At 63.3% G+C, this 13,809-nt stretch overlaps 2 protein-coding genes across 2 annotated transcripts in view; one reads left to right on the top strand and one right to left on the bottom strand.

The window, feature by feature from the left end:
• The window catches only part of SHD (Src homology 2 domain containing transforming protein D), a 7,313-nt gene extending 3,346 nt beyond the window's left edge, over positions 1 to 3,967 (top strand). Inside the window, exons 3-6 of the mRNA XM_006017510.1 lie at positions 306 to 483; positions 699 to 852; positions 1,235 to 1,354; positions 3,781 to 3,967. Of these exons, the coding sequence (XP_006017572.1) occupies positions 306 to 483; positions 699 to 852; positions 1,235 to 1,354; positions 3,781 to 3,967 (639 nt within the window). The remainder of the gene's footprint in view (positions 1 to 305; positions 484 to 698; positions 853 to 1,234; positions 1,355 to 3,780) is intronic.
• Positions 3,968 to 12,019: 8,052 nt separating this feature from the next.
• Positions 12,020 to 13,809, bottom strand: part of LOC112549203 — a 4,798-nt gene continuing 3,008 nt past the window's right edge. Inside the window, exons 3-4 of the mRNA XM_025196574.1 lie at positions 13,232 to 13,336; positions 12,020 to 12,237 (exon numbers count right to left, since the gene is read on the bottom strand). Coding sequence (XP_025052359.1) covers positions 12,020 to 12,237; positions 13,232 to 13,336 — 323 coding nt within the window. The remainder of the gene's footprint in view (positions 12,238 to 13,231; positions 13,337 to 13,809) is intronic.

Genomic DNA, 13,809 nt, shown 5'->3' with positions numbered 1-13,809 from the left:
CTGGGTGGAAGACCACCCCTGAGAGGTGGGCGAATGGAAGGGGCTGCAGCCCCCTGGCAGCTCCTCTCCCTGTACCAGGCACAGGTACACCTGGCAGCCAGTGGCCCCCTTTGAACCAGCACCTCCTGCCTGGCCTCCATCCCTGTCATGGAAGCACCCCTCCTCTTCCCTCCCACCACCCCTGTGCCCCCAACAACCACACCCCATCCCTTCCCCCTGGCCCTGCCCCATCCCCTTGTGCAGTAACACCACCCCCTATTCCTTGGCTCGCAGACGTCCAGTGCAAGGCCGAGCAGGATGGGCAGCGGGTGAAGAAGTCCCGGAAGGGGCTGCAGCTGTACGACACCCCCTATGAGGAGCGGGAACGAGACGCCGAGGACAAGGGCCGCGAGAGCCGCCTGCCCCAGGACGACGAGCGGCCAGCAGACGAGTACGACCAGCCCTGGGAGTGGAAGAAGGACCACATTTCCCGGGCCTTTGCAGGTGCAAGGGGTAGGGGGAGCCCAGGGGGAGCAGTGGGGGACAGGTCTGGGGCTGGGGATGAGACTTCAAGCTCAACCCACCAGACGTGGGGTCCTGCCAGCAGGGTGGGAGGCTGCTGGGCCATGGGGGCACCTGGGAGCTATGGAAGGGCCCCCCCAGCCTCCCCCTGCCCCTGGCCCAGTGGGTAACGCTCTGCTCTGCTGCCCTGCCCACAGTACAATTTGAGAGCCCCGACTGGGAGCCCAAGGAGCGCCGGCATCCCCCACGGACCCTGGCAGGCAGTGCCAAGCCCAGCCGGTCGCAGAGCCCGGAGCGCAGCCCCCCCATGGCTGAGCGTGTGGACCCCTCGCTCCCGCTGGAGAAGCAGACGTAAGTCCTGGGCACCTGGCCCAGCCATGTGAGGGTGGTGAGAGCCAGATGCCACGGTGACAGACCCCTCCTGGGGGGAGCCCTGCCAGGGGACCTGAGGCTGTGCCCAGCCTGGGGCAGTCAGGCCCCCGGGGGTTGTGAGATTGGGGTGGAAATCATGGGATCAAAATGGGGGAGACAGGTCCTTCTAACCGCTGCCGGGTGCCCCCAGCCCATGATGCCCCCAGCTCGTACCCTCTAGCTCAAGGCTCTGACCATCCCCTGCCAGATTCCTCAGCTAATCCTATGCCTCCAGCAGCTGGGGCTTTGAGGGAAGCCCCCGAGGTGGCAGGGCTCCCTTGGATGTCCTCTGCCCCTGAAGTGCCCCTCTCGCCCGGGCCAGGTGGTACCACGGCTCCATCAGCCGGGCGGACGCTGAGAACCTGCTCACGCTCTGCAAGGAAGGCAGCTACCTGGTGCGTAACAGCGAGACCAGCCACCACGACTACTCCCTGTCCCTCAGGTGAGATGCTCATTCCCCCCCAGTGCCAGACACAGCACCTCCCTGCCCTGGGTGCTCCCCCACGGGGTGGTGGCTTATTCAGCAGTCGCCCCCAGCCTGCCAGGGTGTGAGCTAGGGAGAAACCGAAACAGGGAGCTGGGGAATTGGGAACAGAACTCAGGAGTCCGCACTGGGGTTTTCGAAGGGTGTCCAGCTCCCCCCTGGGTCGGGCACTACCCCCCCCACCCAAGCCCCACCTGGCTCCCACTGCATAGGGATTCATGACCAGAGCTGCCCACTCCTGATTCCCACAGCCCTGCTCTAACCACTACCCCCCCCACCCCGGGGTTCCTCTCTGGGGATGGCAGAGCTGCCTGATTTAAGCAAATCCTCTGTGCAGTGACCTGCCACTGATACCAGAGAAAGGTGATGGAAGAGGGTTGGGCAGGGGATGGGGTTGTGTGTGCGTGTGTGTGTGCATGTGTGTGTGTGTGTGTGTGTGTGTGCATGCACGTGCACTGGGGCAGGACAGGGAGAAGGCAGCTTAATCTCCACTATCTGACAGGCCTGGGAGGAGATAAAGGCCGGGGCTGCTGTAGCTGACACAGCTCAGCGAGATCAAAGGCGGGTGGCTGAGCCTGGCATCACCTCTCAAAGGCGGTCAAAGCCCCGGAGGCCAGGGGGCGGGAGTCTGGGGGGGTGTTGGGGGAAGGGGAGCTGGGCTTGCTGCATTCCTGTCTCGCTCCCAGGCCCTGTGGCTGGACAGGCAGAGCTCCGCGGTGTGGCTGCGATGCCCAGTGCTAGGGCCATGCAGGGAGAAGGGATGTCTGGGCTGCCAAGGGGCCAAGGGTCTCATGTGGGGGCATTACACAAGGCAGGGGGCCCTGCTGGAGGCAGATGGGGTGTTACTAGAGCAAAATCCAGGACAGGTCCCGGCTGCTCTGCAGGGGGAATGGCAGCCCTATCATTGACCGTGGCTAGTCAGGTCCAGGGCCCCTGCTAGCACTGGTCCTGGTCAGCTGTGGGGTTCCCAGGGGACAGTCCCAGTCACTACACCAGGGGTCAGAGCCCGCAGTGCCTTCACAGAAACAGATGCCCCTGCCCCTGCCCCTTCCATGGTGTCAGGCCTGAAGCCCCCTCTCTCTAGTGCCTGGGACTGTCCCCCCTGCTGCCTACGTGTATGTGTGCAAATGCATGCGTGTGCATTTGTGCATAGGTTTGGAGAGAGCTGATCCGGTCTCAGACAGGGGGGTTGGACTAGATGACCTCTGGAGGTCCCTTCCAGTCCCGCTTCTCTATGATTCCATGATTCATGTGTGTGCATGTACGCATGTGTTTGCATGTGCATGCATGTGCGTGTGTGCATGCACTGCTCCAGCTCCTGGGTCTCCATGCTTACCCATCCAGGTGCTGCTGCAGGGTGAAGTCACAGCCCAGCAGCTCCACACCAGGGATGGGTGTCCGGACTCCTGGGTTCTGCTCTCAGTTCTGGGCAGGGGCACATCAGGACTCCTGGGTTCCCTTCTCCACAGTGGGAGGAGTTCCTGGCTAAGAGGTCAGCGCTGGGGATGGGAGGCATGAGGCCGGCCTGCCCCACAGGTGGGTCATTCAGCCACTGAGGTGCAGAGCTCAGAGATCCCGGGCAGAAGGAGAGGATCCCCCTTTCCCCAGAAGCTTTGCGTAGCCCCTCCCCTGCACACGGGTGCTGGTCCCCAGCTGCGCAGCCCCGTGACCTCCCCGCCTGGAACATCTGCTGCTCATTAGCGGAGGGCCCCGCATCAAAGCTGGGCCAGCGGGTGCTTTGTCGGTGCGGCTCCGCGCAACACGGAAGCACCCAGCATGAATATTTCATCAGGTTAATCGCAGCGGCACGCGGCAATCACAGGCAGCAGCCGGCCTTGCTCCTCCAGCGCTGGCTGCTGGAACCATCCTCCCCCTGCCCGGAGGGGCTGGGCCGGCTGCGTCTTGCATCTTAGACCTTGGCCCAGAAGAGCAGGGCATGGCCTGGCATGGGGTTCACAGCCTGCCAGTGCCATGCCTACCCATGCTGCAGTGACCCAGGCCTGGCCATGGCAGAGGCAGGGAGCTCCCCAGCTCCACCAGGGTTTCTCCTTGTCCCACCCCCTTGGCAGACCCAGCACGGAAGGGATTAAACCCAGCAGGGAGCCTCAGGACACCTGGGTTCTGCACCTATAACTGAGCCAGTCGCTTCCCCTCTTCTGGGCTAATCTCACTGCCCAGGGAGGCCAGACACAGTCTTCAGTGAGGCTAAATGTTAAAGATTTGTATGCCAAAAGCTAGAGGACCTAGAAGAGTCCCCACTCTGTGTGAGCGGTGTAGGGTCTAGGACATGCGGGTCTGCTTGCCTAGCTGTATCACTGGGCTGGGGGGGTCTTTGCTCACCCCCTGCACCCAGCTCACGGTGCATCGCCTCACTCTGTCCCCAGGAGCAGCCAGGGCTTCATGCACATGAAGTTCACGCGGACACGGGAGAACCGCTTCGTGCTGGGGCAGAACAGCGCACCCTTCGCCAGTGTGCCCGAGCTCGTGCACCACTACACCACGCAGGAGCTGCCCGTCCGGGGTGCCGAGCACCTCTCGCTGCTGTACCCCGTCTCTGTGCAGACGCTGTGACACCGGCGCCGGACGCTTGCTGCTCCCTGCAACTACTCGGCCTGTCCAAGGGGCTCCACCCCAGTCCTGCAGCTCCTGGCAAGGGGCCTCCTGCCACCACGCAGCTCTACCCTGGTCACGTCCCTCCCTCCCCAGCCCCCTGCTCCAGCCTGGGAAGGGACCCACTGCTGTGCCCCCTGGGAAGGGATCTGCTTGAGGTTGCCTGCACCCGGGAGGTCCGGCCTCAAGGTTTTCAGTCACAGCTGCTGTCCCGTTGCCCTTCTTGCTCTGGTTGTCTCCCTGCTCCCCTGCAGCCTAGCCCCAAGTCCAGCTGGCCCCACCGTGTGACAGTCCCCTCTGCATTGCCTTAGTGAGGCTGCACCCCCCTGCCCTGGGAGAACTTTATCCCACCAGAGCCCCCTCCTTCGTCCCGCACCAGGTGGGTCCAACCCTGGGGTCCCAGGAGCTCTGGGTGTCCCTCCCAAACAGGCCCCATGTCCTGTCCCATGGTTCTTCCCCCCCATCCTGGGAAGGCTTGGAGCACAATGACACACAGAGCCTGGGGGACCCTATAACTGCCCCCGCCTCCAGCCAGCCAGCCCCACCCCTGCGTGTGCACGGGTTTGCCTCCCATGCCCATCCCACCGTGTGTCCTCTGTGCTGGTGCCCCCCCATCCCCACCCCACCACTGCGCCCATTAAACACCAGCCGGCCCCGCACCCATCTGTGACTCTGCCTCTGCCCACCTGAGCCTCTGGGGGCCTCGCCTGAGCCCAGCGGCTGGACATGCCAGCTCCCCTGGACGAGAAGAGCCCGCATGGACCCGGAGCCAGCACCGTTGCGCAGGTGATTCCAGCACCCCAGCCCCTATCGGCTTATTTGGGGTGGGGCTGAATTCGGCCCAGCACTGCCAGGCCCCCAGCCCCTGGATTTGAATGGACAGCCTTGTGGGGAAGGACATCACAGCGGAGAACCAGGAGCTGCAAGAAGGTCCAGGGGGGACACGTGGCCGCGGGGGGCCCTGCGGGTGTGGGGTGCAGGGCAGAGGGGTCAGCAGTGAGGGTGGGGGGGGGACATGGCGTGTATGGGAGAGGGGGCTGAGGCCCTGCTGAGTCCATCTTTGATGCCAGGCCCCGAGAGCCTTCACCAGCACCCCCCCCATCTGCAGGGGCCTGGGGGGAGCAGGCAGGCGGGGAGCGATCGTGTCACAGCCTCTCCTCTCCTGGGTGTCCAACACTGCTGCCTGTCCTGTCCGTCTGTCCTTGTCGACTCTGTCCCCGCGTCCTGGCGCCATCCCAGCCCGTCTCCTGGAGGACACCTGTTTCCATAGAAACGAGGGGGAGCCTGCCGGTTGCATCGCCTGTCATTTCAAGGTGAAAGATGCTCAGCGCAGAACAATGGCACCGGTGCCCTGGCGGCCTCCCTCCGCGGACAGCCTGGGCGCTGCCAGGATGCAGGGTGAGGCTTCATCTATGGTTGGCGCAGCCAGCCCAAGCACCGCCAGCATGGCACAAGTGGCCATGACCATGAGCTGGCAGTGCCCCAGTGCCACCAGCTTGAGCTGCCCCACTAAGTTCATGGGCAATGACTGGTCACAGTGATGCACTAGGGATCATGAAGGAATGGGTGTCCGCTCTTGAGGGGGATACTGGAGAGTGAGAGGAGCTGGTGTGTAAGCGAAGCAATGGCTTTGGGAGATGAGACACCTAGGTTCCCTTCTGTCCCCTGATGGCCCTGTGTGTCCTGTGTCTGTGCCTCAGTTTCCCCACTGGTAGCCCCAGCAGGGGATGAACTTGGCTCTCAGGAGCAGCCCCAGAGCCTGGCACCACCTCCAGGGGTTGAGGTCCTCAGGGGCTTTGGAGTGGTGTGAGGGGGAGCAGGGCTTTGATGCCCTTGGCAGCGCCCTCTGTCTCTCTCTGGATCAGACTGTTTGGCACTGCTTGTGTCCCCCTGTGCCTGAGCTCTGCCCTATTTGTGGGGGCATCCAGTCTCTGCCACTGGTGTCCTATATGGCCCTGGAGATGTTTCTTAGCCCGGCTCTTCCGTGGCATATCAGTGCCTGGACGCAAGGGGGGGGACTGGGCCCCAGCTTCCTCCCTGCTGAATGGCGCAGGCCAGAGCAGCACCAGGCACGGCTGTGTCGGGGCCAGGGGGAGCGATCGATTCCCTGCCACAGAGCCCTCCCCAGGCCCGGGGGCTGCTGAGTCAGCGGTTCCCGCTGTGCAGGAGGCTGGGAAGGGCAAAGGGGTGACTCGGGCAGGGTCGGGGTGGGGAGGAGCCGGTGTCTGCAGATCGGGGCATGGGCGGGGGGAGGCGCTGGGGGTAAGGAGAGCCCTGCCTGGGGGGCTCTGGGGTCCTAGGGCACAGAGAAACAGCTTCCTCCACCCAGCTGCTGAGAGCTGGGTTGCACCTGAGCTAGGCTGGGACCAGGCCCTGCCAGCCTTGCCCCCTCAGGAGATGGGGCCCACCGAGACCAGGGGCTGCAGGGCAGAGAGGGGGGCTCAGGGCTGCAGCCGTGGCCATGGGTCTGCCTTGCACATGGGACCCAGGCCAGGGGGGCGTGCCTCTGTCTGTGCAGCTGTGGCTCTGGGATCAGGATCACGGGGCCGTGGCTCCGGGAGCCCAGGGTGCCAGGTGGGGGTGCTCAGCAGAGCTGATCCATCCAGGCTGGAAGCTGCCTCTCCTGCCATCCCTGGCTACCTGCCCCGATGGTGATCACGGCAACCCAGCCCCAGTCCCTGCTGGCCGGACACCTCTGGGCAGCCCTGACGCCATGGGGGGAGCCCTGTGCTAGCTAATGGGAGCAGAAAGGCAGTCAGAAGGCATTAGAGCGAGCAGCGGGTATTTTTAGCTGGGGCGTGGGGTGGGGAGGGGGGCTGCAGCCTGATCCATTATTAATCAGACACGCACTGGCACTTCCCGGGGCTGAATTATTGATGGGCTCCGGGGTTTATCTGTCGGTAACAATTAGCCGGCCCCTGCTCGGCGCGCACGGGAAGCTCCTCTTGATGCTGCCCTTTGCTCTTGCGCTCCCCTCAATCTCCACCCTCCTTCCCTTCCGGAGGATTTCCACCCCCATATCGACCTCCTCTCCCCGGTGAGAGGCAGGGCTGGGGCAGAACCGGCTACAGAGCCTTGCCAGAGGGAAGTGGGGAAACTGAGGCACGCTGCATTCAAGTGATGCAGCCAAGGGCAGCTGGTAATGCAGTGGCAGAGCTCAGGAGAAGCCAGGTGTCGTGATTTGCCCCCAGCACCCATAGGCAGCATGGCAGGGATCAGACAGGCTGTGCTGCCCAGTCAGCGGCTGTGGCCCAGCTGCATGCTCGGAGCCAGCTGCTGGGGCCTGGTGGGCAGCAGACCCCCCCACCCCGCCTCGTGCAGGGGGTGTCGGGACAGGCGGGGGGACACAGCAATGGGAGTCCCTGCAGGGCCTGCTCCCAGCTGGGCTGCTGGGGGCGAAGGCGAGGGGGGGTCCAACTGGATCCTGCTCCATCAGAGTGGCTGGCATGAGCCCCCTTCTTCCCACCCCAGCCGGTGCCCGTTGCTGGTGCCCACTCCTGGGGGGGTGCCCAGATCCATCACACAGAGACACGGCCCCTTCCCAACACGGAGAATGCCACATTATCCTTGCTGCCCCCCGCTCTCCCCTGCATAGAAACACCCCCCCCCCACCTCCCCCGAGGATGGGAACACTAACGAACAGCTGCTCTAATCAGAGCTGTCATCCGGGAGCCGGGCGGCAGAATTAAAAATCTCCAGCTCCTGACATTGATCTCATTTCTGATGTGGTGGTGCCGGGAGAGGGGGGCTGGCGGAGGCGGGGGAGCAACGACAGTGTCTCCAGTGGGCTGCCCTGAGACCCTGCCTGTCCCCCACACAGAGCAGAGGGGGGCAGCTGCTGGTGTGGACTGGGGATACTGGGGTGGGGATGGGCTGGAGGGTGCAAGGGAGCTCTTTGGGTCTCTCTCTGCCCTGCTGGTGCTCCCTGGGCTCCCCCATGCTGTGGGGCCTCGGAGGGACTGGAAGGGGGTGTGAGGAGGACCTCGGGGACAGGGGACATGGCGGGGGGATTGCCTGGTGCACTACCAGGGTGACGGTCTGCACAGAAATATGACGGAGGCAGGGGCAGAGCCTGTCTGGGGAAGGGCAGTGAGGAAGGGGCATGGAGAGCAAGGCTTCATGGCAGCGGGTCAGGGCAGGACCCCCAGTGCTGCTGCCAGCGGCGGGGCCAGGTGGTCCCAGACATGTGGGCCCAGAGACCCCCCCACCGTCAAGGAGGGGATGGCGAGGCCTCCGTGCCTGGTAGGCAAGGCCATGGCAGGAGCCGGGCAGGGGCAGGAGCCTCCGTCTTAGGGGACCGGAGCTATGACTGGCATCTCGATGTGGGAAGCAGGGGGATGTGGCAGCCAGGACCCGGGGTGGAGGGTGCCTGGGGGTGCCTGGGGGTCCCTGGAGGCCAAAGGGGTCAATCCAGCGCCCCGCTCAGCCCTGGCACGAGGGGCAGGGCCCTGGGTGGACCCCGCTGCCTGGGGCAGCCACCAGGGGGCAACAGAGAAGTGGAGGCACATCCCATCGCGGCTGCACGGCCCAGACCCTGCTCCCAACACCATGGCCACAGGCAGGCGGCTGCATTGTCTGGTCTGGCTCCATCTGCGTTGTTTCTCTCCTCCTTCCCCTGCCCCCCAGCTCCCCACAGCTCTGTGTCGCACAAGCTGGTAATGAAGTTTCCCAATTAATTACTGCCATTAGGAATCCAATTAGTGCATTGGAGCTGCTGGCAGGGGGGCAGTGGGGGAGGGGCGGGCGGGGAGGGGATTTGGGGTCAGCTGCACACGGTGTGGAGAGAGGCTCATTCACGTTTCTGCGCGGCGGGAGCTTGAGGGTTTCTGCTGCTTGGCCCCAGCCCTGCCCCTGCCCCTGCCAGGGCTGCCTGGGCTATCTGGGAGGCCGTGGCAAGGGCAAGAAGAAGAGGGCAGGGGGAGCTCTCTGCCCAGCCCTGGGGTTTACATCACATACGGTTGCACCTGCCATGGTCCAGTGCGGCCTGTGATGGTGTCTGCGAGGGACCACCCCCACCTCCGAGCACCCATGGTTACCCACAGGTCAGGAGCCAGAGGAGCACAGGGCTTGAGGCACACTCAGGCCTGGGCACATAGCACACTGCAAGATGCTGACTAGCACACGCATGTGCATGCACCAGGCTCCTTCTCATCAGCTGTCACAAGCATGTGCACACACCATGCTCCTTGGCCCTGATATCGCACCCCTCGTGCCCACCCTGGGATCAGTCACAGCCTTGCTGCCCCCTGTGCACGCTACCCATGCTCATTCACACCAGCACACTTGTGCGTGCACCAGCTCTTTCCCAGCCAGACTCATGCCCACAGCAGTGCACAGCATCGCTGGCATCACAATACCCACATAACTGCACTGCATTAGTGCCTGGTTTCTGTAGGCCCGCATCTCGTTCCTCCACACCTGCAATCGCACCTGTGTGTACACATCATGCTCATCCATGGCTGCATGTACATACCATGCTCATCCACGGCTGTGATCTCACACTTGTGTGTACACACCGCACTTACCCATGGCTGTGCTCACACCTGCATGTACACACCTTGCTCATCTACAGCTGTGATCACATCCGCATGTACACACTGCACTCCTCCATGGCTGTGATCACACTTACACGTATAAACCATGCTCATCTATGGCTGTGATCACACCTGTGCGTACACATTCTGCTTATCCATGGCTGTGATCACACCTGCATGTATACACCACACTCATCCACAGCTGTGCTCTCAGCCCTCCATCTCCTATGCCCACAACTGCTCACACTCAGGTGACCAACAGTCATCTTGGTACCTGCAAGCTCACCTCTGTGCCCCTGGCATCATCCCTGACCCTCTGGATCCACCCCCCATGCAGCTGTCAGCTCCTCACCCCACTCCCACCAACATCCCCCACCCTCCCGCCCCACATTGTGCAGCTGATCCAGGCCCCAAGGCCTCCTGGTGCAATTAGCATTTTATTAGCATTCACAGCACCCTCCCCCATTGATCAGAAAGGAGCTGAAAAGTGCTCTGCTAATCAAGATAAATCGGGCCCTGAGTGCTCATCAGGGCAACACTGGCACAGTGTAAAGCTCAGTCCCCAGGCCCGGCACCCGGCCAGGCTGCACTCGGCCCTGGCCTGAATGCTTTGGGCAGGAGGGCGGAAGTGGGTCAAGCGCTGGGTCCTGCCCTCACTTGTATCACACAGCATAGGAGGATGCCTGGGAGTAGCAGAGAGAACCGGGCACCCCCAAGCCTCGAGCACCACACACACACATACACACACACGCCTGGCTCCTGCCAAAGCATATACACACTGCGGCATGTATGAAAAGGTGAGTGCCTTTTCATGGCAGGTGTGCTGCCAGCCACACTGCAGCACAGACACTCTCTTTCTCATGCATGCACACACACACACACACACACACACACACACACACATCCTAGCACAGATGCATGCGTGTGCACACACATACATGCACACACACAAACCTCTGCAGGGAGAGCAAGGAAAACTGCACGACAAAGCAGAGATGGCACAGGGGGTGGGGGTGAAGGACAGAAGAGGGTGCAAACTCATTTCCTTCGCCCGTGGGGGGGGCGGGCACATGGCTGTGAGGCACTCTCGGGTGCACGTGTGCAGGGGCCAGGCTGTGCCTGGAGAGCGCTTGCAGGCCGTGGCAGGCACTGGCGGCTGACGGCTGCATCTGGACAGGCTCACGTCAGCCCAGTTCATGATCTAATGGGGCAGGGCTGGAGGCGGCGTAGGCAGCTGCAGCTCACGCCTTGGACAGCAGTTTGGCCCTGCTCTCCGGCAGGTGCTGCGGTGTTGGCGGGGGCAGGCTTGGCCTGGCATCACCCAGAATGCTCTGCCAGCGGGGCAGGCATCTGTACAACGGGACAGGGCTTCCCATGGGGTTGGTCACCTGCCACCGTCAGACCTCCCAGCCCTCCTGAGGGCCCCGCAGCCACATGGGGACACTGAGGCACACAGCTGGACCTGCCTTGGAGGGGAAGCTAGGTGTCTGGGGCTCCCCACTCTAACCACTAGGCTGCATGGATGTCCCTGAGAGAATGATTCCAGGTCCCCGCCAACAATGCTGGCACAGCCGCCAGGATCCACATATGCAGGTGTGCCCGGGGGAGTGCACTGTGCACCACCCTGGCGTGGGCAGGTGTCAGGCCCAGTCATACATGAAGCTGGACATGTGTGTTGGGGCACGCAGTGCCCCCCAGACCAGAGTCTCCAGGCAGGAGCGGGGATGGAGCCTTCCCCCTCCTGGCTGCACAGGCAGAGATGGAGGGGATGCGGGAGGAGGAGAAAGCACCTGGACAGGGCAGCCAGCCCAGCCAGGACCCCAGCTCATGGCCTGCATTGCCGGAGCTGGTCCATGGGCTCAGAGCGCCCTCGCCCGGCTGAGCGGGCACTGTGTGGGCCACTGCACTGTGCCCTGGCTGGGACGGTCCCCGGGGCAGGGACGGTGGGTGCTGGGGGCAGCCAGGCCTGTCCCTGCTACCTGGGGCGGTGGCATTGGGACCAGTGCCAGGCAAGGCCCAGCCAAGGGGCGGCCAGGGGAGGCTGGGAGGAGGCTCCCAGCTCGTCTGGTGGGGCCTGGGGTTAGCGTATGGCCCGGCAAGGCCTGGGCAGGGCTGCGTGGCCACCCATCCCCACCCACAGGGATGAGTAGGGACCGCGGCACCTGGGTCCTGGTTGCCCTGCAGATGCTGGGCCACATCCAGCTGTCAGCAGGCACCAAACTACTGAGCCTCACTGAGGCACAGCCCTGCCCACAGGTGTTTCAGTCTGGCCTCAGTGGCCAGCAGAGATGCATCAAGACGAGGCTATTCAGGAACAACCCCAGTGTGCTCTGGGCTTCCCACATCACCTCTCATTGCTGCTCCCTGTACAGCTCCAAGCACCCGTGGGGGTGAGACACAGCCCTGGGGGCCCTTCCAGCAGGGGAAGGTGCAGCCTGAGAGGGCAAGCAAAGCCCTGGCCAGGCACTTCCAAGCTCTTTCAGGGCCTTTTGGCTGCTCTCTGCTTGGATGAGTGGATGTGTTGGGCCCTCGGGGCCTTGCCATGGTGCACGTACTGCGGAGGTACCGGTGGCTGCCCCCTAGATTGGAAATCCACAGTGTAGACGTCGGGACTGTTCCTCTGGCTGCCCTTGCAACACGTGGACTTGTTGGCTTTCGACTGCTTGCAGTACTCCACGTTTTCATAGATCTCCTCACCTGGGAGATGCGGGGCAGAGTTAGAGACTGCAGCAGGCAGTCTTGGAGCTAGGACAACCCCAGGGTCCCTTAGCACGGGCAAGCGCATGAGCAGCCGAGTGAGGCAGCTGGAGGCAGAAGCCCCTGTCCAAGGCAGCTGCCCCATGGAGAGACCAGAGGAGGGCCAAGCCGGGGGCCTGAGGGGCTTCCCTTGGACTAGCTGCACCGAGGCAAGGGGCCAGCGTGAGATCCGGTCCGCCCACAAAGGTCTGCAGCAAAGCCTTGCAGGGCTGGAGAAAAATACCAGCGCCCCCTTCTCGCCCAAGGCCAACGTGGCTGTGCCAGCAAGCCCGGGATACCATGCAGCTCTTTCACGTGCAGCCTCCAGCATTCAGGGCCTAGGATGTTCTGATTCAGAGGCCGTGCCCCTCACCCCGTGCTCAATAGTGACCGATGACCCTTTCCTCCAAGAACGTGTCCCATCCCTTTGTGAATCTGGCTGGACCGTCAGCGCCCACCGCATCCGGTGGCCACAAGTTCCACCCTTCAGTGACACGCTGGGTGACAAAGAGCTGCCTTGTGTTCATTTTAAACTTGCTACCTACTAGCTTCCTTGTCTGAGGAGACAGAGTCAAGTACATCCCTATGGACTTTCTCTTTGCCATTGGGCATGTTGCAAACCCTTGCACTGCCTCGATACAGCCGCCCAGGCAGCACTGTGCTCTGTGCTCCCCTTGAACGCCTCCCATCCAGGGCAGAGTTGGGGGCCTGATCCTGACTCGTCCCGCTCCTGAAGAGCCCTTCCCTGCCACTTGCTCCAGCACTGCAATTCGTGGCAACGGGAGGACAGCACCTGCTCACAGCAGGTGCTCCCTTGGGGACACCCCTGGGACCCCCCAGCCCCTTGCCCTGGCAGAACCCCCCAGCCATGCAACCTCTGCTGGGGCAGGCCAGGGCCCTGCCCATCTCCTTGGGCTCCAGTTGGTGCAGCCGTGGTGGCCCCTGGCTCCCTTACCTGTCTTCCTGCACAAGTGCCGGTGCCTGTAGCAGCAGAGACCCACAGCGAGCAGCAGTATGATGCCCACGGCTGCTCCCCCGATGACCAGCCACCACCACAGGCCTGCAGGGGAAGGACAGTCAGCATCAGTGCCCTGCGCCCTGCACTGCACATGCAGTCCCCCAGAGCCTGGCAGCTCTAGCCCAGGAGGAGGAGAGCCCCCGGGCCTTGCCTGCCATGTGCTCCCCACCCCGGGAGAAGCCCCTTGCTCCATGAAGTGGCTGCATCCCAGTGTCATGGGGCATCCCCGGGCAAGACCTGGCTGCATGGGGGCAGTGGTGAGGATGGTGATAGGGGTGGCGATGGCGGGGCAGCAGGGCCCCCTGAAATCTGGGAGTGACGTGACGCTCCAGAAGCAATTGCAGGTGCTCTTTCTCCCCAGGCACTGCCTGGACCAGCTGCTGCCATGGGGGCCTGGTCCCAAGGCAGCGGGGAGAGGTCCGGGGGCCCAGGGGAGGTAGGGAGGGCACCTCCCCAGCATCTCATGGGGCTGAGAGGGGGCGATCAGTCTCTGACTCACCTATGTAGCTCATAGC

This window comes from Alligator sinensis, unplaced genomic scaffold (assembly GCF_000455745.1).
Source record: "Alligator sinensis unplaced genomic scaffold, ASM45574v1 scaffold1295_1, whole genome shotgun sequence".
Classification (NCBI taxonomy): domain Eukaryota; kingdom Metazoa; phylum Chordata; order Crocodylia; family Alligatoridae; genus Alligator; species Alligator sinensis.
This window is presented reverse-complemented; position numbering and strand designations above follow the sequence as displayed.